The sequence below is a fragment of the Antechinus flavipes genome, chromosome 5 (genome assembly GCF_016432865.1).
Source record: "Antechinus flavipes isolate AdamAnt ecotype Samford, QLD, Australia chromosome 5, AdamAnt_v2, whole genome shotgun sequence".
Taxonomy (NCBI): domain Eukaryota; kingdom Metazoa; phylum Chordata; class Mammalia; order Dasyuromorphia; family Dasyuridae; genus Antechinus; species Antechinus flavipes.
Window position 1 is genome coordinate 105514049 of NC_067402.1, and position 25443 is coordinate 105539491.

Below are 25443 nucleotides of genomic sequence, written 5' to 3' on the forward strand. Positions count from 1 at the left end.
GTCAGCCTTGACTGCCAGTTGTCCAGTATAGCAGACTGATGATCAACACATCCAGATGGCAGTTTTGCTAGGCTTGGGTGCTAATTTTCAGAGGTAACAATGTTTGTGGCAGCAAAGTCCAGGATGCAAAGCCAGCTTTCTAAGCTGTTTGGGTGCCAGCTCAAAGCTATAGCCTCTGGGAACTGCCAGAGCCTTCCCACTGCCCGTGGACTCTTCCCACTGATGGGACTCATCAGGGAAATTAATGAATGTAGACAATGACTTGGGGAAATGATAACCTTTAAAAACCATTAACAAACACAGTCTACAAAAAGAACTTGAGTCCCAACCTCTGGAAGCTACCTTGAGTACCAAATTTAGTTGAGAGTAAATTTAGAATTTAAACTTTTTTTTTTTTTTGAGGCAGTTGGGGTTAAGTGACTTGCTAAGGGTTACACAAATAGTAAGTGTTTAAGGTCAGATTTGCACTCAGGTTCTCCTGATTCCAAGGCTAGTATACTATATACCAATGCCTCAGAATATAAATTTCTAGAGATGAGTGGTTGTTATTTTTAAAAAATCGTATACCTGAGTAGCCCTTTTTGTAGTGGTAAGGAACTGGAAATTGAGTTGATGCCCATCAGTTGGGGAATGCTTGAATAAATTATGGTATATGAAAATAAAGGAAATTATTGTTCTATAAGAAATAAATAGCAGGATGATTTCAGAAAGGCCTGAAGATTGTGAACTGATGCTAAGTGAATTGAGTAGAACTAAAAGAACATTGGACATAGCAACAACAAAATCATGTGATGATCAAGTCTAATGGCTTTTTTTTCAACAGTGAGGCTATTCAGGCCATTTCCAACCGTCTTATGATGAAGAGAGCCATCTGCCTCCAAAAAAGAGGACTATGAGGGCTGAATGTGTATCACAACATAGTATTTTTTACCTTTTTTGGTCGTCGTTTGCTTGCTCTTGTTTTCTTCTCATTTTTCCTCTTTTGAGCTGATTTTTTTCTTGTGCAGCATAATAAATGTGGGAGTATGTTTAGAAGAACTGCACATGTTAAATGTATTGGATTGCTTACTGTTTAGGGGAGTGGGTGAAGGGAAGAGAGAGAGAAAAATTTGGAACACAAGGTTTTGCAAGGCTAAATGTTGAAAACTATCTTTACATATATTTTGAAAATAAGCTATTATTAAAAATTGTGTATATGGAAGTGAGTAGAACCAGGAGAACATTGTACACAATAACAGCAACATTGTGCTATCAATTGTAATAGATGTAGCTCTTCTTAGCACTACATTAATCCAAGACAATTCCAATAGACTTAGAGTAGAAAATGCCATTTGCATCTAGAGAAAGAACTATGGAGACTGAATGTGGATTAAAGCATTCTATTTTCACCTTTTTCTTTTTCTTTTCTTTTTTGTGTCTTTTTCCTTTTGTACTGATTTCCTTCAAAATGACTAATATAGAAATATGTTAAAAATGATTGTTCATGCATAATCTGTATCAGATTGCTTTCTATCTTAGGGAATGAGAGGAAAGAGAAAGGGAGGAAAAGTTTTGAACTCAAAATTGTATTAAATTGTATGTTGAAAACTCTTTTTACATGTAATTGGAAAAAATAAAATGCTATTAAAATGGAAAAAAATATACCTGACATTTTACAAGATACATGGCATATAATAGATACTTAGCAAGTGCTTGTTGATTTTTATTGATTGATTTAGGAAGCATTACATTTTGCTTTAGGACCAATTCTGTTCATTTCTTTTGACTGACCCTGAATCAGGAAGGAAAGGAGGAAGGGAAGTATTGGGATGTTGTTATGTTTTTTTTTTTTTTTTCTTTAAACTGGGAATTTTTTTCCTAGAATATCAGCGTTAGGATGAAACTGGAGTGTGTGTGTGTGTGTGTGTGTGTGTGTGTTGTGTGTGTGTGTGTGTGTGTGTGTTTGTGTGTGTGTGTGTGTGTGTGTGTGTGTGTGTAGCTCTGTCGATTACACTGAAGAAGCATAATTGATATGAGTTAACTTTGCTGTAGAGAGATAGAATGACATAGTAGCTAGAGGGCTTGTTTCAAATTCAGGCAGATTTGGATTCACATCCTGCCTCTGACATCATCAGTAGGTCACTGAACTTCTCTGTGGCCAGGTACCCCTTTAAGAGTGAAATTCTTATCCCTTTTGTGTGGGGGTTTGAATCCCTTGTCAATCCTAAGAAGTACCCCTTCTCAGAATCATGTCATTAAATATATAAAGACATAGGAAACCAATTATATTAAAAATTTAAAAATGAAATTTAAAAAATTTTAAATTTATTTTAAAAATTATGAATCTCAGGCTAAGAGCTCTGGTTCTAAGACTTTATTATATGTGAATCCTCAGTATTACTAGAGAAAATTTACACAATGTGAAGTAATTTTATATTCTATGTTGTATATATTTACCAAAAAGATATTAAATTACATATTTTTTAATGCCTGTATATTATGGAATCGAATTCCAGATGAACAAATATTTTTTCACCATCATCAATGTCTCTTAGCCTGTGAGGTTCATTTTGATTAGAGTGAACTAGAAAAACTGTTGCTTGGGTTTATAACTTTTTACATTAGCTTCTCTTGGTCTCATTTTCCTCACTGTAAAATGAAGGGATTGGTCTAGAATGATTTTTAAGCTTCTTTCTAGTTTCATTTCTATGATTCCATGAAAATTTTCATGTGGACAGGCATTAGTATTTGAGGGGATCAAAAAAAGCCTCCATCTTAGTGGGTTTGTGCATGTGCCTTTTTGTATGTAAATTTCTGTTTGTATCAGTGTGCATAATTATTTGTATACATGCAGAATGTCTCAGTTAGCTGACTCTCAACTATCTGGCAATTTCAATCTACTGGAACAGCTGTGAGACCAGAAGTTTGCAAAAAAAAAAAAAAGCATTTAGAGTCCAGAGTGACAGAAATAGCTGAGAACCAAGACATTACCCAGAGTGCTGTATTAAATGACTGCTTATTGGCTACCTGTGACTGTGAAAACCAAGTCCCACTTCTCTCAAATATAATGAGTAACAATTATATGGAACTTTAAGGCTTGAAAAGTACTTTATATGTTGATTTATTGAGAAACGGCAAAAGAAATAGCTGAGATAGGAAGGAAAAAAATAGAAGGTAAAGCAGGGATAATGGATGATGACCAAAGATACAATTGGTTGTAGAGGCAATGAAGGATACAATATGAGGTCATTCTACTGACATTGATAGGAAGTGATATCAGAGCACAAAGATAAACCTGAGGGAGAAGACTATAGAAAGGATAATTAAATCAGTACTGCTTGTAGCATTCATTATGGGAGTAAGTAAATAGATAGTGTTTATTTATACTACATCATCAAGTGCTTTATAAATATCTCATATGCTCTTTACAGCAACACTAAAAGGTAAATGTTATTATGAGTCCCATTTTATAGATGAGGAATCAGCAACATTCAGAGGTTAATTGACTTGCCCAGGGACATATAACTAGGAAGTATCCAAGGCTAGTTTTGGACCAATAGCTTCCTGATTCAGTTTTGATACTCTACCTGCTACATCACTAGTCTGTCTTAGAAACACTTAATATGCCTTAAAGTATCCAATTTTAGTATTACTGTAATGAAGGAATGACAGCTAATTTATAGAACAGCAATGTGTGGGCAGGCAAGCTAAGCTATGCTCCCTTCAGTAGTTTGATAGGTTTTTCTGGTTTTTTGGCTAAGCTATGATGAAGGCATGATATCTAATATGGCACATTGATGAATTGGGGCATTTGCTGTATTTCTCATGAAGCTGCCATTTTGTACTTCCTCCTCCTAAGGAGGTCAATTCTGATTGATGAAAATACCTCTACAATGTAAATATACTTCTGTGAGAGGACAATAGTTTGTCAGGATCACATATGCCAACACAACACACATGCTTTCTTGGAGAAAATGATGGTAATGATTGTATACATTTAGCTGACTTCAAATCTACTTACTTGAAAAAAAAGAAACAAAACAATCCCAATTAACATGCCCGTCTTTAGAACTCATCTTCAATTTTCATTTTTATCAAGACCACTCTGGTAACTAGCCCTGTTGCTGTCTAAGCTAGTTAACCCGAGATGTTCAGAGAAAAGCTTTAGTTGATTTTTCTAGTACTCCTATTTAATCTTGCCACCCCTTTTCATACTCTATTTCATGATGATATCTTTCTCTATTCATCACTAAAGATTCTGAATGTCACCATTTTTGTGAAGTGTAGAATTCCATATTTCTCAGACCACTCATTAGAAAGTTTTGTTTTTTATTTTTATTTTATTTTTTCCTCTCAAAGGAATGAATTTCATAATTGATCTCTAATGTTGAGCTTGCTTTGCCTTCTCATAGTGGAAATCACTATGAGAAATCACATAGTGGAAATCATTATGAAAATCTCCTAGTGGAAATCACTTGGAAAGCTATGTAAATGACCATTTAATGTGAGTCATTATTTTTATTTACTGAGACTCTCTCTGGCATTGGCTTTGTTTATAAATTGTCTCAGAAAATTTTCTTAAAAATGTCATGAGATTCAATGCTACAATAACCTTAGAGATCATCCAGTCCTGACTTTCCATTTTAGCAATGAGTAGACTGAGGCTCATTGAAGCTAATAAATTGCCCCAGATCATACAGCTCATAAGTGGCAGAGCTACAATTCAAGTTCGCTTCTTCCAAATCTTATTTAGTGCTTGTTCTTTTACATGCATTTAGACCAAGGACTCCTCAGAACAAAATAAAACCAAACATTTGGATAGCATATCAAATAGGTATCATTATGGTAGTACAGAGGCAAGCCAACCTACGCTACAGTGTGGGACTGTAATCTGTACATAAGCAGCAAAATGAATTGAGTTATGTCTAAAGATGGAAAATTAGAAGGGGAAATTTATAGATAGCTTTTCAGATAAAGGCCTCATATTTCAAATATATGGAGAACTTTGTCAAATTTATGAGAATATGAGTCATTCTCCAATTGATAAATGGTCAGAGGATATGAGCCAACAGTTTTTGAATAAAGAAAATAAAATAATATGTGGCATATGAAAAATGCTTTAAATCATGGTTGCTTAAAGAAATGGAAATTAAAACAACTTTGACATATCATCCACACATATCAGATTAGTTAAAACTATAGAAGGGGAAAATAAAACATGTTGGAGAAGATATGGAAAAATTAGGACATTCATACACTATTAGTAAAACTGTGAACTGATCCATCCATTTTGGAAACTAATCTGTAATTATGCATAAAGATTTATAAAGCTGTGTATGCCTTTTGATCCAACAATGCAATATGTGGTCTGTTTCCAAAAATGATCAAGGAAAAGGAAAAGAACCTATATGTTCTAAAATATTTATAATAGCTTTTATAATGATAAAGCTCTGGAAAACGAGGGGCTGCCCATCAACTGATGAATAACTAAACAAGTTGGGGTCTTTGCAATTTCACTGTGTTGTAAGATATTGTGAGCCTGTTAGAAAAACATGGAAAGACTTGTGTGAAATAATGAAGAATGAAATGAGCAGAACCAAGAGAACATTGGATATAGTAACAGCAATATTGTTCAAAGAATAACTGTGAATGATTAAGTTATTTTGAGTTTTATAAATATTCAAATAAACTACAAAGGACCTATGAGAGAAGATGCTATCCACCTCCAGAGAAGGAACTGATAAATAGAACTATGCATAATATGGATTTACTTATGCATACATATAGTATGTCTATATATATGTATGTACATATACATGGGTGTAGGTGTATGTGAGAAGTGGTGATCTCTAAGTGCTGGGTAGGGAGACAGAGAGGGAGACATCTTGGAACCTAAAATGTATCAAAAAATAAATTAAACTAAATTGAAAAAAAAAAAAAGATGGAATCCTTTAGTGAAATGGTTGTCAGAATGTAGTCTTAGAATATGTGGGAGTCCCCAAGACCCTTTCTGGGAGTCCAAAAGGTAAAAAACAAATAATACTAAGAAGTCATTTGTCTATTAAAGCACTCCTCTACCTTCCAACTATATCTGTGTAAGGCTAGATTTTCTTCATATACTTCAACTACAGCAACATATTACAGCAGATTGAATGCAGAAGGAGACAGGAGAATCCAGTTGTTTCCTATTCAACCAGACATTAAAGAGATTTGTAGAAATATGTAAATAGTGCTACTCTTCTCATTAACTGTTTTAGAAAATACAATTATTTTCATTAAAATGTTATTAACATGTAATGGGTTTATTATTATTATTTTTTTTCATCTGAGTCAGTTGGGTTTAATTGACCTGCCCAGCATCACATAGCCAGGAAGTGTTAAGTATTAAAGTGTCTGAGGCCAGATTTGAACTCAGGTCCTCCTAACTCCAGGGTTGATGCTCTATCTATACACCAAATAGCTGCCCCCTATTATTGTTATTTTTAAATGAATTAATAAGTATTTTTAAAAGCTGTTTTAAATTTCTAGTATGGTAAATATCAATAAGTGGACCTCATATAAATAAAATTTCATTGGAGTGCTCAGTAATTTTTAAGAGTATAAAGGAATTATGAGATAAAAAAGTTCAAGATCCATTGATCTAGTCAAAGACTAAAAAAGAATGAGAAAATTAGTGACCAATTTAGAACTTGAAAAGGATTATTAGGGAATTAAAAAAAAATAATCAGCACAACATGAATTCATTCATAGTATGGATTGCTGATCACATTGCTTATAGTGCTAAATTGCTATTCACCATATCATTCAGGTGGCTAAATAATGCCATTTAGATCATGTTCTATATCAGTGATTCCCAGTGAAAAGTTCATTGTATTCCCATATGTCTGGCCTAATGCTAAATAATGATAATGGTAATAAAAATAATAATGAAGATTTTAAGGAGAAAATATAATTAACTTTGCCTTTGGTATTATCATTCCAGACTGATATAAGATAAGGTAGATGTGCCTAAAAACAACCACTGTAGATAAATGTGATTTTTAAAATAGAATCAATTCTAAGCATAATCTACCCCTGAACAATTTTATTGACAATGAAACTGATCTGTTTTTGAGATGTCTTCCAACTTCTCCTCTACAAATGGTACCAATTAAGTTTAAAGAGAATGAGGAGAGTTTGATGATTCTTGAAATGTTGAGGCAACTAGCTCCCATGAGATAAAATGTTTAGTGACTAGAAATTTTAATTGTTTTTGAGAAAGATGCCACACACATTCAGAGTGTTCTTTCTATCTTCTGGACAGTAGCATAGATTTTGTACTTAGAAAGGTTGTAGGGCACACAAAAATGGAACTGATAAATTACTGAGTAACAGGATTCAGAAATATCTCAATAGAATTGAGCTTTTGGCTAAACTGAATAAAATGACTTTTAGTGAGCATTACTATAAAGTCTTGCATTGGAGTAAAAAAATCAACTTCACAATGACAAGAGAGGGGAGAAGATGCTAAATATGAGTTTATCTTTAAAAGGTTTGGTTAATCTTTTGTTGTTGTTGTTGAGTCAAATATGTCATTTCTAACTTTGTAACCCAATTTGGAGTTTTCTCAGCTAGGATACTGGAATTGTTTGCCATTGCCCTTTCCAGCTCATTTTACAGATGAGGAAACGGGTAAATAGGATTAAGAATGATTTGCCCAGGGTGACACAACTAATAAATGTCTGAGTCTGGATTTGAATTCAGTTCTTCCTGGCTCTGAGCTTGATAGTCTATCCACTACACTAGAGGGTCTTAGTGTGGATTGTGACACAAAAGCCAAGAAAGTTAATGAAATTTAAGATCACATTTAAAAAAGTGTAGAGTCTAAATAAAAGGTGATAGTTCTTTTGTACTCTGCTTTTGTCAGGATATATCTAGAGTACTGAGCTTGGTTCTGTGTGTTACATTTAAGGAGGCACATTGGATAGAGCCCCAAACCTAAAGTCAGAAAAACCCAAGTTGAAATCCAGCCACAGACAGCTGTGTAAGTGGCAGTTAATTTAATCTCTCTTTGTCTCAGTTTCCTTATATATAAAATGGGGATAATAAATAGCATCTGTCTTCCAGTGTCATTAAAAAGATAAAATGAGATGAAATTTGTAAAACATCTTGCAAAACTTAAAGCTTTATAAATGCTAGCCATTTTTATTTCTAGTAGGAAGGACAATAGTAAACTGGAAAATACCAGGAGAGGATGACCAGGATGTTGAAGGCTCTTGAGAACATGCTATATGACCGTCAAGTTGAGGGAAAGCCTAGGATGTGAAGGAAGACTTAAGATGTAGATGATAGATAGCTTTAAATATTTGAGGAGTTAGCCCAGAAACAGACTAGACTCTGCTTGACCCAAAAGAACAGAACTATGAACATTGTGTAAAAGCTAAAGAGAAACAAAGGTAGATTGGAATAAGGAAAACCTAACAATTACAGCCATCCAAAAATGAAAGTTGGGAGAAATTGGTAGTGAATACCTTTCCTGAAGGTATTCAAATGAAGTGGAAGACTTTGACCTTTTAAAGCTATTATCATTCCCAGACTTCAGTTTGTCTGAGGTAATGCCCCATTCAGCAATTACAGGTAGGTAAGAAATGAAGCAAAAAATAACCTCTTTTATTTAACTCTTCTCCCCCAAAAATCAATCTGGGAGGGGAAGATCCTCAAGGTTTTTGGCCAAAAAAGAAACAATTGCTAATTATACTCTTTCTGAGCCTTCAAAACCCAAACAACACCCAAATAGGTTTGAGTATAGTTTTAAGATTTGGTCCCTAAAAAAAAAGGAATCTAGTATTTAAACCCCATGATATCTTGTGAGGTTTCAGTGATCAAAATTTATATTCCTTTGGGCAGAGCATTTGAAAGTAAGAAAGTAAGACAGGACAGGAGAGAGTGAGGCTGATGACTTTACCCAGGCTTCCCTCACTTAAATCCAATTGACTTGCAAGTCATAACATCATCTTCCTGATGTCATGGTCCTGTTCTAGAATGAAGGAGAAAACAAACAAACAAGCAAACAAAAGTCATCAATAATAACTGAAATAAACTTTATAACTCTGGTGTTTATGTTGTTGAGGGGAGTATTGTTCCGGAATGGATAGAACTACATGACCTTTGAGGTCCTGTCTCACTCAAGAGATTTTGTGACTTGCCTTTTACCTACAGAATATATATATTAATACTGAGATGTATACTGTAAAAGCATTGCTTTAGAAAGACTAATCTGATGCTGATGGTGTTGATGATGATGATGGTGATGTAGTATAAAATGGATTAGCGAAGTAGAGGGACTAAATGTAGGCAGACATTATTTTTTTCTGTTTTTTAAAATTTATTTTATAATAACTTTTTGTTGACAGAACCCATGCCAGGGTAAATTTTTTACAACATTATCCCTTGCACTCACTTCTGTTCCGATTTTTCCCCTCCCTGCCTCCACCCCCTCCCCTAGATGGCAAGCAGTCCTATATATGTTAAATATGTTGCAGTATATCCTAGATGCAATATGTGTGTGCAGAACCGAACAGTTTTCTTATTGCACAGGGAGAATTGGATTCAGAAAGTAAAAATAACCCGGGAAGAAAAACAAAAATGCAAATAGTTTACATTCATTTCCCAGTGTTCTTTCTTTGGGTGTAGTTGCTGTTCATCATTGATCAATTGAAACTGAATTAGGTCTCTTTGTCAAAGAAATCCACTTCCATCAGAATACATCTTCATACAGTGTCGTTGTTGAGGTATATAATGATCTCCTGGTTCTGCTCATTTCACTTAGCATCAGTTCATGTAAGTTTCTCCAAGCCTCTCTGTATTCATCCTGCTGGTCATTTCTTACAGAACAATAATATTCCATAATTCATATACCACAATTTACCCAGCCATTCTCCAATTGATGGGCATTCATTCAATTTCCAGTTTCTAGCCATTACAAACAGGGCAGGCAGACATAATTAAGAGAGTTAGGAATTTGCTTTTCAATTTCAAGGCATCTTATACCTTTTGAACCATACTAGGTTACTGTTTCCTGAATGAAAAATGTCCCTAGTTTTCAGTTTGTTGGCAGAGCATAAATGATTTAATATATCTTGAACACAAAAGCCTTTTTTTGTTTTAGATGATCAGATCAACTCACTTTGTGTGATTTCTTTAATAACTCATCATTCTAGTGTCTCTAAAAATCTTATCACTACCATTGTATGTTACTCAAATATACCAAATATACAGTTAAAAATGCACACCTAAACTCATAACTCTAGAACTGAAAGGCAGCTTAGAGGTCATCTGTCTAACTGCTATCTCAGAAGAGAAAGACTCTTCTCTCTCAGTAGACCACCTGCAACTGACATTTTCCTTCCTGAAATTGCTCTGAAATTCGTTGATGTTATTCTTATACACAATGAACTTTCAGAGTTTTATTTTCTTATCTTTTTGGTGTTTGGGTAAGTAACAGCTTCCAAATATGCCTCTGGGTATTTTTACAAATATTTCTTGACTCAAGTATGTAAATGGAAGGAGGGTAGGACAGGGGGATATGAATAGTAATCTTGCATGAAGGAATAATTTCAGGAGTATGATATGTCATCTTAGAGAATGTTATTGGATTAGTAGGGATACAGAGTTTTGTAGATGGAGAAAATGACATATTAGAGAGAAAAGATAAAATATTTGTTTACAAGAACATCATTTATTTATGCTCCTAGACTAAAACAATTACCTTTTATTCAAAGAAGATAGGTGATATAAGTGACCTATGACTGGTTGTCAGCTCTGAGAACACATCAGTGTCAGCTTCAACCAAATTTATTTTTCATTTTCTCCAATGTTAAAAATCACATTCTAAATTTCCCCAAAGCTTCAGAACATATCAGAGGATGCTCATCATCTCCTTTGATGATGTTTTTGATAAAATAAGAGAGCCCTTGGTCTCATTTGCCCTGGAGTTTAGAAGTGGGAGCAATGTCTCATGTGTACATTGTACTCATCTCATTAGAGCTCAAAGTACAGGAAGTCCCAGCATTAAAGACAACCCACTTATGTCTCTTATGATAGAAATGACTGAGCCAGCTCAGGAACTTCTCTTCTTTGTCTGAAATCTTCCTCTCTTTCCTTCATCAATCGGTCCTTTAATCAAACAACAAGCATTTATTAAATGTCTATTCTGTGCCAGGTACTGTGGAACAAGGGATAAAAATATAAGGGATGAAAGAGTCAGCATTCTTAAAGAGCTCATGATAGAGAGATTAGAATCAGAAAGACAAGTACATATAAATGTACTATATATACATATACATATATATATATATATACATACATACATACATAAACACAGAGAAAATAGATACAAATAAATGCAGAGAATAAATACAAGGCTTTTAGGCAATCTGAAAAGAAGGGGGGTGATTCTCTAAGGTCATTGTGAGGAATGAATGGATTCTAAGTATGAGGGATGGCCCATGCACAAGCATTGAGATGGGAGTGAAGTTCTATATGTGAGGAATAGAGAGAAGACTTGTTTGGGTGGACTGTGAGGTATAGGAGGGCAAGTAAAATACAAGAAGCCTGGAAGATGGGTTGGCTCCATTTGTGAAGGACTTGATCGTGTCCTCCATAAGGAGCTTCTGGAGTTTTCTGATCAGCAAGTGACATGATTAGATCCATCTTTTAGGAAAATCATTCTGACAGTTATGTGGAGAATGTGCAAGTGGGGAGGTATGTCAATTAGGAAGCCTCTGCAATAATCTTGGAGAAAAGTGATGAGGTCTGAGCTAGAATGGTAGCTATGGAAATAGACAAAAGGGGTTGGATGTAAGAGATGAGGATGTAGAAAAGATAACAATTGGTACTTGATTTAATGTATGGAGTATAGAAAAATGGAGAGGTGAATATGAAGCCAAGTTTAAGAACCCAGAAGAGTGGGGGGAAAAAATGATAGTGCCTTTGATAGAACTAAGGAAGCTAAGAAAAGTGGGTTTTGGGGAAAGATAACTTCTATCTATCCAGGAGGACATGTTGAATATAAAATGTCTCCACTAACCACATCCCTAGTTCTCAGTTCTCAATTTGCCCCAAGGTTTCCTGGGAACATAATTCCTGGGAACATCAGTAAACTTCTACTGATGCTGCTACACCTCCCTGACTTCCTGTCACTATCTTTCTTCTCCCATCTCTCCCCATTTGAGTCCTCAGGGAAGGTGAAGCAAATGGGCTAGAGAAGAGAATCAGGAAGAACAAACTTGACATTGATAAAAATTTTCATTATTCTCCCAGAGCTTTTCCTCATGGAATTTTGGGGATGTCCATGCAAAACTCTGGGAGTTTCACATACAATAGATTGTAAACTTCTTGAAGACAGAGAATATTTTATTTTGCTGTATAGGTGTTCCTAGCACTATTAGCACTTTTTTTTTTTGGAATCCATGTTTGTGATTTTATTGGGGTAGGTGTGTGTGGGGGGACTGGCTAATGAGAGACCCATATTTAGAGCATGTATAGTGTAGTGCTACTGTGATGGACAGGAGAGAGAGGCTTTCTTGGCAAATTAGTATTTTCTGAGTGTGCACCCAGTTATGGCCCAGCATCCAGTCAATAGGCCAACAAGGTCATGGACTATTTGCACATGCTCTAAAATAGAGAGAAAGGGTTCTTCAGTAGGAAAGCTCTGAAGCAGGCTCACTGAACCTCCTCTCTGGGGATGCAGCATTGAGAATACTGAGCTGGTACTCAGATGATGGACCTTCCTTTGGTCAGTCTCTCTCCCATCTTACATAAAGATCTTCCAGGATGGAAACTCCCTCTTATAAAATAGATCAGTGGCTATGCTACAATTTATAGTTTCATTACATTACCTGAAGGTAAGGGACATAACTTCAATAAAATAAATGCAATGAATACACAAACCAAATCAAAAATAAATGTAACGTATTTATAAAGATCAAGTAACACTGGAATGAAAAGATATGAGAAGACATCTCCAATGCACCCCTATGTGGAAGTGAGAGCTCCACAAAGTTACATATTAACTTTTATTAAACTTATTGCATGTTTTTGGACTTTCTCAATGTATTGATCATTGTGTTGATTTTTTTTTCCTCATTAGAAACTATTTTTTAATAATATGGGGCAGCTTTCTGGGAGGGAAGATGGGATGGATACTTAAGGATAACTACAATGACATAAGAAATAGAGTGATCAATAAAAAACTCAATTTTTAAAAAATGTCACTTAAGGGCACTAAAAGGTTAAGTGATGAGTTATGTTTTATATAGCGAATATGAATTGGAAGTAAGCTTAAATCAAGGTCTTTTTTGACCTAGAGCCAGCTGTGTAGCCATAATACCTCTGCCGCCACTCATCTGGAATACAGTTAAATGTCTGATAGTTGTTGAATTTAATCATATGTTCTTACTTTTAAAAAAGAACTTTCTCTAGTGCTTGTCATTTCTGTCTGGATTTTGGTGTGATTTTGCCAAGATAACAATAATGATGATGATGATAACTAACATTTACATAGATTTTTAAAGCTTTTGAAATACTCTACAAAAATGTCATTTGAATCTCACAAAACCTCTGGGAGAAAGAATCTTATCATATCCATTTTATGAATTATTGTTATCTGTACTTTGTTGTAGAAGAGGACCATGACATCAGGGAGGTATTGCTATGATATGCAAGGGAACTGGGTTTAAGTGAGGGAAACAAAGGTGAATTTACTTGTTCAGGGGCATACAGCTAATGTTTATGGCAGAATTTGAATTCAGATGGATTTGAAATGCTGATCACCCTGTACTACCTAGATGCCCTGCAAAGTATGGGGAGCTGACTATAATCCATTCTGGTTTCCCAAGTTCTTCTAAAAATGTCCCAGAAAGAATTGGCTTCAGGGTTTCTATTTAGCTATCCCTCTCTTTAAAGAAGGCACTTGCTAATTACATGCTGTGCTTCTAGTGTTAAAGAATGGGCTTCATTCGAATTTCATAGAGCTTCAGATTTGAAAGAAATCTTAGAACTACTTATTCCAGTCTATTAGGAGCTACTTATTGTATGTGGAACATATCCAGCTTTCTCTTGAAAACTCTGTGTGTGTGTGTGTGTGTGTGTGTGTGTGTGTGTGTGTGTTGGGGGAGGGGAAGTAAAAGGGGGAGGAGGGAAAAGAGGCAAGGAAGTACAATCAAAGGAAGGAATTTCATCTATTATTTCACAATACTGTTTGTTAGGAAGTACTTCCTCCCTCTCCCCTTACTGGGACAGGACTAAGATAAGACAAGATTAGTTTCCTAAGGTATAAAACCTGAGAAGAAAATGAGAAGTACATTTTTCCATTACTTTTTATAAATGTACAAAATAAAATTCCATTCTCCATAGCCTGTAGTTAGACATTTGTATTCATGATCTTGCTTGTGTTATCACATGGTACAATAAAGCCTCAAAGGATCTAGTATACCAGTAACACATTTTTCGAGCTTCTTGCGAAGTGAAAAAAATGGTATAATGGGGTTCTACCTAACGGATCAGACTTAGGTATGTGGATAATTTGGAGAACTAATTAAAATAATTTGCATATCCTCATGCAGATTATGGGCTTCCTTTGCAAGTAATTTCCAAATGAAAATTTTATGTTTCCAATTTATTTTTTCTCTCTCTTTATTTAAGCTCAGTCCTAGAACTCCAAGGCCTACGGAAAATTTTCAGAAAAAGTAGCTTTTGCCTTTTTTAAACAAAAAATAAATGGGTCTCTAATAATAAACGCTATATTTTCCTCATGCAAGGGAAATTGAATATCATTATTCTGAGTTATCAAAATTTAGGAAAGAAATACTCCCTGAAAGTCTGAAAGACCTGATTAAAGCAATATTGTATATGAATGCATTATTTTGTGGTGCCTCAGTGTCATCCTAATGACATTCTTCAAATGCCCCTCTTAGATGAATCCACGGAGCTGTAAAAGCAGAGAATATTAGCCCATTTCTGACACAACAAGTTGTTGCCTTGCCTCCCTGGCTCAATTTGGCTGCTTGTTTCAATTTGTCACTCAATCAAACATTAAGTGTCTATTATGCAACAGCAACCATGATAAGTCCTGGGGATAAAAATAAGAAAACGGTCCTCTAGCAACTTACAGTCTAATGAAGGGAGGACAGCACACAAAAGGAAGCTGAGAAGTGGTATATGGGGCACTTTATTCCTTCTCCTCCACTTGTTATATTAGTTTAGAATTGTTCTACAATGGAGAAAAAAGGTATGGAAAGATATGACCACTAGAAATATATGCTGTGAGATTAGAAGAGCTTTGAGAATAACTATACAAAGACTTTGTACTTGGTAGGAATGTAATAAATAATAGAGTATCCCACTGTTGAGTGAAAAAAAAAAAAAGTTTCATGTAAATTTGTTTTAAAATGCATCATAAGAATTTAGAATAAATGTAAAAAATGTAAAATCCAGAAAACTTATCTGTTTATCTCTCTCTTTCTCTCTCTTTTCTTTCTATCCTCCCTCCCTTCTTCCCTCCCTTCCTCCTTCCCTCCCTTACCGTCCCCTTCCTTCCTTCCTTCTTTTTTCCTTCCTTCCTTCCTTCTTTCCTTCTTTCTTTCCTTCCTTCCCTCCTTCCTTCTTTCCTTCTTTCCTTCTTTCCTTCTTTCCTTCCTTCCTTCCTTCCTTCCTTCCTTCCTTCCTTCCTTCCTTCCTTCCTTCCTTCCTTCCTTCCTTCCTTCCTTCCTTCCTTCCTTCTTTCCTTCCTTCCTTCCCTCCCTCCCTCCTTCCTTCCCTCCCTCCTTTCTTTCCTTCCCTCCTTCCTTCCTTCCTTCTTTCCTTCCTTCCCTCCTTCCTTCCTTCCCTCCCTCCTTCCTTCCTTCCTTCCTTCTTTCCTTCCTTCCTTCCCTTCCTCCTTCCTTCCTTCCTTCCTTCCCTCCCTCCTTTCTTTCCTCCTTTCCTTCCCTCCTTCCTTCCTTCCTTCTTTCCTTCTTCCTTCCTTCCCTCCTTCCTTCCTTCCCTCCCTCCTTCCTTCCTTCCTTTTCCTTCCCTCCCTCCTTCCTTCCTTCCCTCCCTCCTTCCTTCCTTCCCTCCCTCCTTCCTTCCCTCCCTCCCTCCTTCTTTCCTTCCTTCCTTCCCTCCCTCCCTCCTTCCTTCCTTCCTCCCTCCTTCCTTCCTTCCTTCCCTCCTTTCTTTCCTCCCTCTCTCCCTCCTTCCTTCCTTCCTTCCTTCCTTCCTTCCTTCCTTCCTTCCTTCCTTCCTTTTTTCCTTCCTTCCTCTCTCCCTCCCTCCCTCCTTCCCTTCCTTCCTTCCTTCCTTCCTTCCTTCCTTCCTTCCTTCCCTCCCTCCCTCCTTCCCTCCCTCCCTCCTTCCCTTCCTTCTTTCCTTCCTTCCTTCCTTCCTTCCTTCCTTCCTTCCTCCTTCCCTCCCTCCCTCCCTCCTTCCCTCCCTCCTTCCCTTCCTTCCTTCCTTCTTTTCTTCCTCCCTTCTTTTCTTCCTCCCTCCTTTTCTTCCTTCCTTCCTTCCTTCCCTCCCTCCCTCCCTCCTCCCTCCTTCCTTCCTTCTTTCCTTCCTTCCTTCCTTCCTTCCTTCCTTCCTTCCTTCCTTCCTTCCTTCCTTCCTTCCTTCCTCTCTCCCTCCTTCCTCCCTCCTTCCTCCCTCTCTCCCTCCCTCCCTCCCTCCCTCCCTCCTCCTTCCTTCCTTCCTTCCTTCCTTCCTTCCTTCTTCCTTCCTTCCTTCCTTCCTTCCTTCCTTCCTTCCTTCCTTCCTTCCTTCCTTCCTTCCTTCCTTCCTTCCTTCCTTCCTTCCTTCCTTCCTTCCTTCTTTCCCCTAAGATGGTTAACTACTTCATACATTGTTAGATGCAGTCCTAGGATAATTTGTTTTGCTATACTGTTTTTTCTTTGTCATTAGGGAATGTTCTATTGAGGGGTAAAGGTGAGGGAGGGCACTACTGGAAACAGTTATGGAGGGGAGAATATCATTCTTACATTAAGAAAAAAATTGAACCATATATGAGAGACACATGTTGACTTCAATTTCACTTGTAGTTTTTATCTTTCATACAAAGGCAATTCTGTTCCTAGCTTAAGTCATAAAGGACATTCTTAATAGTAAATGTATATTACTCCTAATCCTTGGCCTTCTTTTGAATTGTCTCTTTCTTTAGGAGTCTTTGGTAAAAACAGAATAGATTAAAGAAAGCCAGGGTTTTTGGAGTATTTAGTTTCATTCCTTGTTTTTAGACCAAATGCTTACTGGGGTCGTATTTTCCTCCCTGGAGAAACTCTCCCTTTTTATGTCGACCCTAAGACTTTCAATAGCTTCTAAAGCCGGAAGGGGACTAAGATGCTATACCTTGCCTCATATTCAGTGCTTTTTTTTTGCTTTGCTCTCTTTGCTGTTGTTAATCAAACAGCTTTAGGCAATGAATGCTTTTTTTGTTGCTTTGAAAAAAATTAAATATCCCCTCCTTTTCCTCTTCTCTTTAATTACTTTCTTGGTTTGACTCCCTGGTTATGACAAGACTTCTTTATTCCTGAGGCTATAAACAAGTTCCTGAAGTCTTTCTGACTCAGGGGCTTAGTTGTGTGGCCTAGGTGTGAGATTAATTCCTATTATAACTGGCACTGAGGGCAGTGAAGATGTCCAGGACCATTTCAGGAGGTCCTTGAGGTCAAAACTATTTTGTTATTAATAATAATAAAATATTATGTGCCTGTTAAAATACCACTTCCTTTTCCAAATACCTATTGGTGTGAAGCCAGATTTTCTTCTTTATACTTCAATTGAAAGAACCTATAATATACTGAATGCAGAAGCAGATATGATGAAATCCAACTATTTTGTCTATTAAGCAATTTTTTTTTTACTAAAATATATAAAACAATGCTTCTTTGAGGATAGGAACTGTCTTTTGCCCCTTTTTATAGCTTCAGCATTTAGCACAATGTCTGACACATAGTAAGTCCTTAATAAATTTATTAATTAATTTTAGAAAACAGTTATTTTTCATGAAAAATACATATGTTCATACCAAATATTTTTGTTATTTTTAATGAATTAATAAATATTTCAAAATTTATCACTTTTAATTTCCAGTACTGTAAATATTAATGGACAGAAGTAACATAAAAAATCTTTTTGGAGTCCTTAGTGATTTTTGTGTGTAAATAAGTTCCAAAATTAAAGAATTTGGGAACCTCTGACCGTAGGACATTGAATCTTAGAGCAATTGAAGCATTTCACAGTTGCTGTTTGAGCCCACAAATACAACTTTGTGGAGTCTAACAACTCTGACTTTTGATGGAGTACTTTAATTCTCAGCTCATATATGTAAGAAATTTCTTCGCTGCTGTTCCAGTATATAACATCAATTCGTTGATATGGGCAACCATTTATATTATCAATATAAGAAGTTAGGTTATTAGGGAATCTTATTGTAGTTCTTGTTGGTGTGAACATTTTTTAAGCGCCATAGAAACCTGAATTACAGACTTTCACTAACTTTTCTTTTAAATTAAATGTTGTAGAAATCAGCTCTCAGGAGGAAGTGTGCGGTCTGTAAAATTGTGGTCCACACAGCCTGTATGGAGCAGCTAGAAAAGGTAAGACAGTGCCACCTGCCGCTCAACTTCACGTACTGCATGCCTTTTAGCTTCCAAAAGGCACTTTTCCATGCCTTTTATGTATCTCATTCCATTCCAGACATCTGCCCAGTGTAAAACCAAGAGGAAAGAATCTCTCTTATGTTGAAACTATAAAAACAACCCCAAATATATACACCTTTAGTTTTACCCACCAAATTGTTTAGTTAACTGCTAGTTGTGGAAAACCTTCCGCTTTGGTTCACTTTGATAGCCACTGGTACAAGGTTAATACATTCTATTCATTTGATCTATAGAGCTGCTGTGGAAAAAAAAAAAAGAAAAAGCAATTCTCCCATCCACATTGCTTTTGTCATTTATGAGTGTTGCTGATAGTGATTTTTCCACAACTGAAACTTCTGTGGTTCTGAATTGCTTAAAACTATTTGAGAGGCTTAAAGAGATAGATAGATAGATATATAGATATATAAAAATAAATAGATAGAGATAGATCTAGAGATTGATAAAGATAGATATTATGGATAGATCTATAGGGAGACAGAAAAAAAAAGAATGTTGAAGGAAAGAATGTTGGATTTTAAGTCAGAGGATTTGAGTTAGGATTCCTTTCTGTGTCTCAATTTTCTCAACTGGAAAGGGGGTGGTTCAGAATAGAGGATTTGCAGGACCCTTTTGTAACTTGTAATCAATGTCATACACACACACACATACATACACAGACACACACACACAATGATATTATTTTATTATACAACTGCAACTGCACTGAGGAACTCAAGCACAGTTTTTCTAGTTGGGTTTATTCAGATGCTCATTGGAAGCATGTATGTATGGTCTCTCGTTCTTCACACTTTTATGTACCAAGTAACTTTTTCTGTAACCCCATTAATACAGTGATTCTGCAAATGTCTTTTATAAGAGGTTATCGGTAAGAAGAGAAATAGAAGTTTCAGAAACACTAGCTGTTTTCCTTTCCTTATACTTTTCCTTGCATCTATTCTCATTTTCCTGTGAGTTTTTCTATGAAGCACAGAAAAATAGGGGAAAAAACAATCAAGCCTTTTTATGACCTATTTAAAATCTGTGATGCAGATCTTTTTAACCAAGCTTCCCTTTGGAGTACTTGAATTTTGCTATGGCTGTGGTAGGGGGATTAGGGGAAAGGGAGGGAAGAGTAACACACTTACATAAAGAAATACTCACATGGAAACATACATACAAATACGCATATAGACACAAAACATATACAAACACACAGACACACAGGCATATATATTATGTATGTATATGCTAGTCTTGGAATCAGGAGGATATGAGTTCAAATCCTGCCTCAGACACTTCATAGCTATGTGAACCTGGGCAAGTCACTTAACCTTCTTTGCCTCAGGTTCCTTATTGATAAAATGAGCTGGAAAAAGGCACGGCAAACCATTTCTATATCTTTGCCAAGAAAACTCTAAATGGGGATAACTAAAAGTCACACATGACTGAAAAACATAAACTTGGAGGTGGAGATGGCATTTCAAATGTTTAATAGGGTTCAAATACTGGCTCTGCTACTGATTAGTATGTGACCTTAGGCAGTAACTTAATCTCTAATTCTTATTTCTTTAATTTATTATTTTTATTTTTAATATTTAATTTATCATATTTATTAACATTTTATTATTTATATTTTATTTTAGTTGTTATTTTAATATTTTACATTTCTTATATTTATTTAGTTTATTTACAATACAATTAGGGTTAAGTGAATTGCCCAGGATCATCCAGCTAGATTGTGTTAAATATCTGATATTGGGAAGATAGTTTTTATCACTCTCTCACCCTCTATTAGCACCCTCTCCCTAAGATTTGAAACTATTCTGATGTACTCTATCCTTAAAAATATATTTCCATATTTGTCATGTTGTCCAAGAAAAATAAGACCACAAGGAAAAAAAAAAACACAAGAAGAAGCAAGCAAGCAAACAAACAAAGAAAAAGTGTAAATACCATGCTTCTATCCACATTCAGACTCCAAATCTCTCTCTCTGGATGCAATTGACATTTTCCATCACAAGTCTATTGAAATTGTTCCTGTTATAAAGGAAGAATTCACATTTCTGAGCCATAGACTGTGGCTCATCCGTAACATAAAGGAGCTGCTCTGGGTGATCTATAGCATTTCTCTCAGCACTAAATCCAATTCTGTGAATTTTTTTGCACTGTAAATCATTGTTTCTTAAATTTTTAACTTCTGAGTTCCAACTTTTGTTTTGTTAAAACTAGAGAATAGGTTCGAGTCATTTCAGTCCCTGAAGGTCTCTTCTCTCCCCTTTAACAACTTCCAATTAGATATTTCTTTTCTTTGTGTGATCTTGGACAAATGACTCATTGAGCCTCAGTTTCCTTCTCTGTAATATGAGAATGATAATGTCTCCTGCTAACTTCACAAGCTTGTGATAAGGAGCTACTCAGATTTTGGATTTCTGGATGTTTTTTTAAAGTAGTATTACTATTATTATGACTATTTCCATGGAGAGTAATATAGAATAGTGTCACCTTTCAGGAAAATGACTCATTTGAGATATCCAGTTAGTGTGCTGATCCTCAGAGATGGGCATTTCATAATGACAAAAGCAGTTAATATCTCAATACCTAGCGCAAATCACTTCAGCTCTCACACTCTAGAATACGAAAGAGTTGGATTAGAATCAAGGGTTCTTAACTCTTTTGGGGTCACAGACAGTCTGGTAAAGCTTATGGCCTCACTTCTCAGTATCATATTTTGCAGCCTACATTTATAATTGAGTAGAATGCTAAATTTCAGGTGGAGGTTAGTGAAATTAAAATGTAATTGTTTTCTCATCCAAATTCCTAGACCCCCCCAAAAAAAATCTATCTACAGACTTGAAGACCACAGGTTAAGACCCCCTTGCCTAAGTAATCTCTAACAACTCTCTAAAATATTTTGATCAATCCTAATGGTTTCATTTACTGTGCATTTTCAATGTGACCACTGTTGATTCCATTCAAATTCTATGTTTATGCTTGTCTATACTTATCCCTAATTTTTTTTTTCCTATGTGTCTTTGGTTATCAGATTAATTTCAGATGCAAACCAACTTTTCGAGAAGGAGGCTCAAGATCTCCAAGAGAAGTGAGTAACCCAAGTTTTTGCTTCCCCTGATGATTCACTTGGTTTAGAGGTAAACACATGTCTGATACTCCTCCCGACTAGATGGAAAAAAAATCTTTTTCATTCACTCACTGAAGTTCATCACCTCTTTAGAATACCTGGCATGCCTCCTGGAATATGGTACCTCCGCATATAGATGTTCTCCCTGTAGGCCAGTATAAGCATGTCAGTTCTTACTGAACATCCAAGTAGAGTAGAGAGAGAAGAAATAAAGCAATATTTCAGGACATCAGGTGATTTTAATTCTAATTTTTTTTTTTTATTTTGGAGAAGGTGCAAGATGCTCCCCCCAACTCTCTCTTCTCCTTTTCTTGTTACTCTCTCCTTTCCCTCTTTCATCTCAAAGTAATGGATGGATGACATTAGGATCATTCCTTCTTTCCCTCTTGCTTCCTCACCAAAAACTTTAAGTTCAAGGATAAAGAAACTAAGAATTTCTCACTAATTATGGAATGAATGAAAAAAAAATGGTGGTTTAAACACAATAAAACCCTAAACCAAATGTGCCTAAAGTTTGAAATGCAAACACTAAGTCCATACTTTGCTGGACTGGAGCCAGGAAGGTCTGAATTCAAATACTGCCTGAGACCCTCACTGGCTTTGTGGTTTTAGACAAGCCACTTAACTTCTACTTGCCTCAGTTTCCTCATCTGTGTAATAGGGATAAGAATACCATTTCCATAACAAGGTTGTTGTAAGGATAAAATGAAATAAAAATGGGATAGTATCTATAAAACACTTTGTTGACTCTAAGGAATTATATAATTGCTAGCTAATATCTTCACCATCATCAATATAATTTCATCTCCGCTCCCTCAGTAGATTTAAGTTTGAAAGTTCAGGTCCTCATAGCTGTTTCCTTTCCTACCCCCCTTATTTGAATAAGACAATTGGGGTTAATTGACAGCTACAGTATGTCTGAGGTGGAATTCAACATGGATCCTCCTGACTCTTTCTAACTGCTCCAGTAGTTACCTCCTCTTAGATATACTTTGCCTGCATAGAGATTATACAGTCTTTAGGATGCCACTGGCATTTTGGCTTTATTCTTGTATTTTTGGAGTCAGGGAACCTGAGTTCAAATATTATCCCTATCACTTAATACCTCCTTGATGTTGAACAAATCTCATAATTTAACCTCTCTGGACCTCTATTTCCTAGAGATGGCTAGATAACAATATGTATCGAAGGCTTAGAGTCAGACAAATTCAAATTCTCTTTCAGAGATTTACTAGCTCTATTATTTTGAACAAATAACATAATTTCTCAGGCTTCAGCTGCTTAGATGCAGTTTATGCAGCACAGTGGATAGAATGCTGAATTTGGCGTCAGGAAGAAATGAGTTCAAATCCTACCTCAGACATTTCCTAGCTATGAGACTTCAGGCAGGTCACTTAACCTCTCTAATTTCTTTTTTTCTCATTTATAAAATGAGACTTTGGACTCAACAACCTCTGTGGTTCCTTCCAGCTTAAGCTTGCCCTATGCTTTATCTGAGATGGAAATATGTAGAGGGCAAAGCCAGCATTACACCAGGGTAGGGCTAATTTTTAAAGGATCCTGCAATTTTCTGTGGTCTTATTGATGTGGATCCTGTCTTTACTTATAGGATCACAATCCCTCCACATTTTCTCATCCCATGGGAAGCTTGTCTGGCCCCTCATATACATTTTCCACCCAGAAGGTTTTCTTCTTAATCTCTACTGGAGATACCAATGGAGTACACATACCATACATTACTTGTCTCATTAGTGATATTTTTCTCCACATTGTCCAATGGTTACTGGACAAGGATTTAACATTTAGAGTAGCTAAGTTAATGTTTACAAACTGTCAAAAGGTGCTTGATTTATGCTTCTTCTGCTTTTCTTCTGCTGCTTTTCTGCAACTTGCCCCCCCCCCCCCATTCCATCACTACAGCAGTATAAGAAAGCTAACTGGAATAGAGAGATATTTTATGTTTGTCTTTGATTTTTGTTTTGCCATTCATCAACTGGTGAAACTAATTTGGTTATGAGTTTGTCCATCATATTGAGACTAGTCTATGGAAAGTAAATGTAGTCTGTCTTTTGTCTTTCCAGAATGGTAAACTCTGCCAGTGCAGGCATTCTGTTGCTTTGGATTTTGGGAACACATGTTATGTGTTCTCCGTGTTATGGAGAAGCAAGAGCAAGATATTTTAGGGAAATTATCTTATGAATCAGGATTAAATGAAGCAAAACAAAACAAACACAAACCCTCTTAACAATTTGTTCTCCTCTCACTAATGTTTATTTTTTTTTAATTAATCTTTTCTTTAATTTTCCCATTATATATATAAAAAGAAATCCTTAGCTCTTCCTGTCACCTATTCAATTTGAAATTGAAATTCTTTGGCTGATTCTCTGATTATTGAGGTGATTTCATTTGGTTTCAAAGTTCCCAGAACTTTTCATACATGAAGTCAATGACTTGATTCTCAATTCCCCAGTCTCTTATCTAGATTAGGGAGGGCCACAAATTTAGATTGAGAAGGTATTAAGAAAGACAGGCTACTCATTAAAGATTCCTCCACTTGGGCAGAAGCAGAGAGAAAAATTTCAAAAATCTCTCCAGGTATATCTCTCCATAGACCTGCTGAAAAGAAGGCAGCATGTTTACAATTGGAACAGTTTTGGCTCTGGAGGAACAGAGTGCAGGAGTGCTTTTTACACATATCCCTGTGTGACCTCTTACAAATTATTAAACCCCCACAAATCTCAGTTTCCTCATGTGTAAAATGAGTTGGTCTCTGAGGTCCTTTTCAGCACTACATCTATGAGCTTATGTACCTCTCCCAGCTCCCATTACTTCATGTCTGAATCTTGATAGCTCTAAAATTCTAGGCCTTTTCTCAGCCTAAAAGGAGTAATTTTTCACTTTCTTCTTAAGAAAGAAAACCACCTCTTCTCTATAACTACTTCCTAGTAGGTTGCTTACCTTGAATTAAATGCTATAATAGGCTTGCAAAATAGAAGCTATTGTGCTAGTTCCCTTAACTCCAATGCAGTATCAAATACAAACTTGTTTCTGATCCAACTGCTTTCTGAAAGAGCTTCTCCAGAACATTATGATTTAAAAAGAATATTTTAAAAGGAAATGTAATGAGGTTTTAAAACATAGATTTACAGTGATTTTATCACAGTTGGAAAGAACTGGATGGGGTTAACCTAACCATTAGCATTTCTGGACTCTATTACTTTATAGCAAAAACTAGAGCATATGAGTGAAAGGAAAAGTTCAAATCTAGCCAAACTTTTCATATTGGAATTTAAAAGTAAAGCAAAGTCTTCAAAGCTTAGATTTTGTCTTGTGAAAAGCAGAATTTACTATTTTAAAACAAAGAATTGACATGTTGTATTTGTTCCTCAAAAGATAATAGTTTATGAAAAAATAGGGCTGAAGTGACCATTACTATCAAGATTTGATTTCTCTTAAAATTTACTCTGATATTTGGGTCTGGATTAAAATCCAAGACCTGTACAATAGAAATAGAGACATGTTTTCTGAACTGATTTCTTAAGATTATAACTATAATCTTAATAATAATAATTAATAATCTTCATAAAATAAAATTAGGCAAAGTTGTATAAGATTTGGCAGTGTAAGTCCCTCCATCTTCCTCTTTCATTAAAAAAAAGTGAGAAGAAGAAGAGG

The 25443-nt window shown here is 35.8% G+C and overlaps 1 protein-coding gene across 2 annotated transcripts in view; it reads left to right on the top strand.

Moving 5' to 3' along the window:
• The window catches only part of DGKI (diacylglycerol kinase iota), a 565471-nt gene that overhangs the window by 198282 nt on the left and 341746 nt on the right, over positions 1–25443 (top strand). For both annotated transcript variants that reach the window (XM_051961507.1, XM_051961508.1), the window contains exons 4-5: positions 18513–18587; positions 21673–21729. In XM_051961507.1, coding sequence (XP_051817467.1) covers positions 18513–18587; positions 21673–21729 — 132 coding nt within the window. The remainder of the gene's footprint in view (positions 1–18512; positions 18588–21672; positions 21730–25443) is intronic.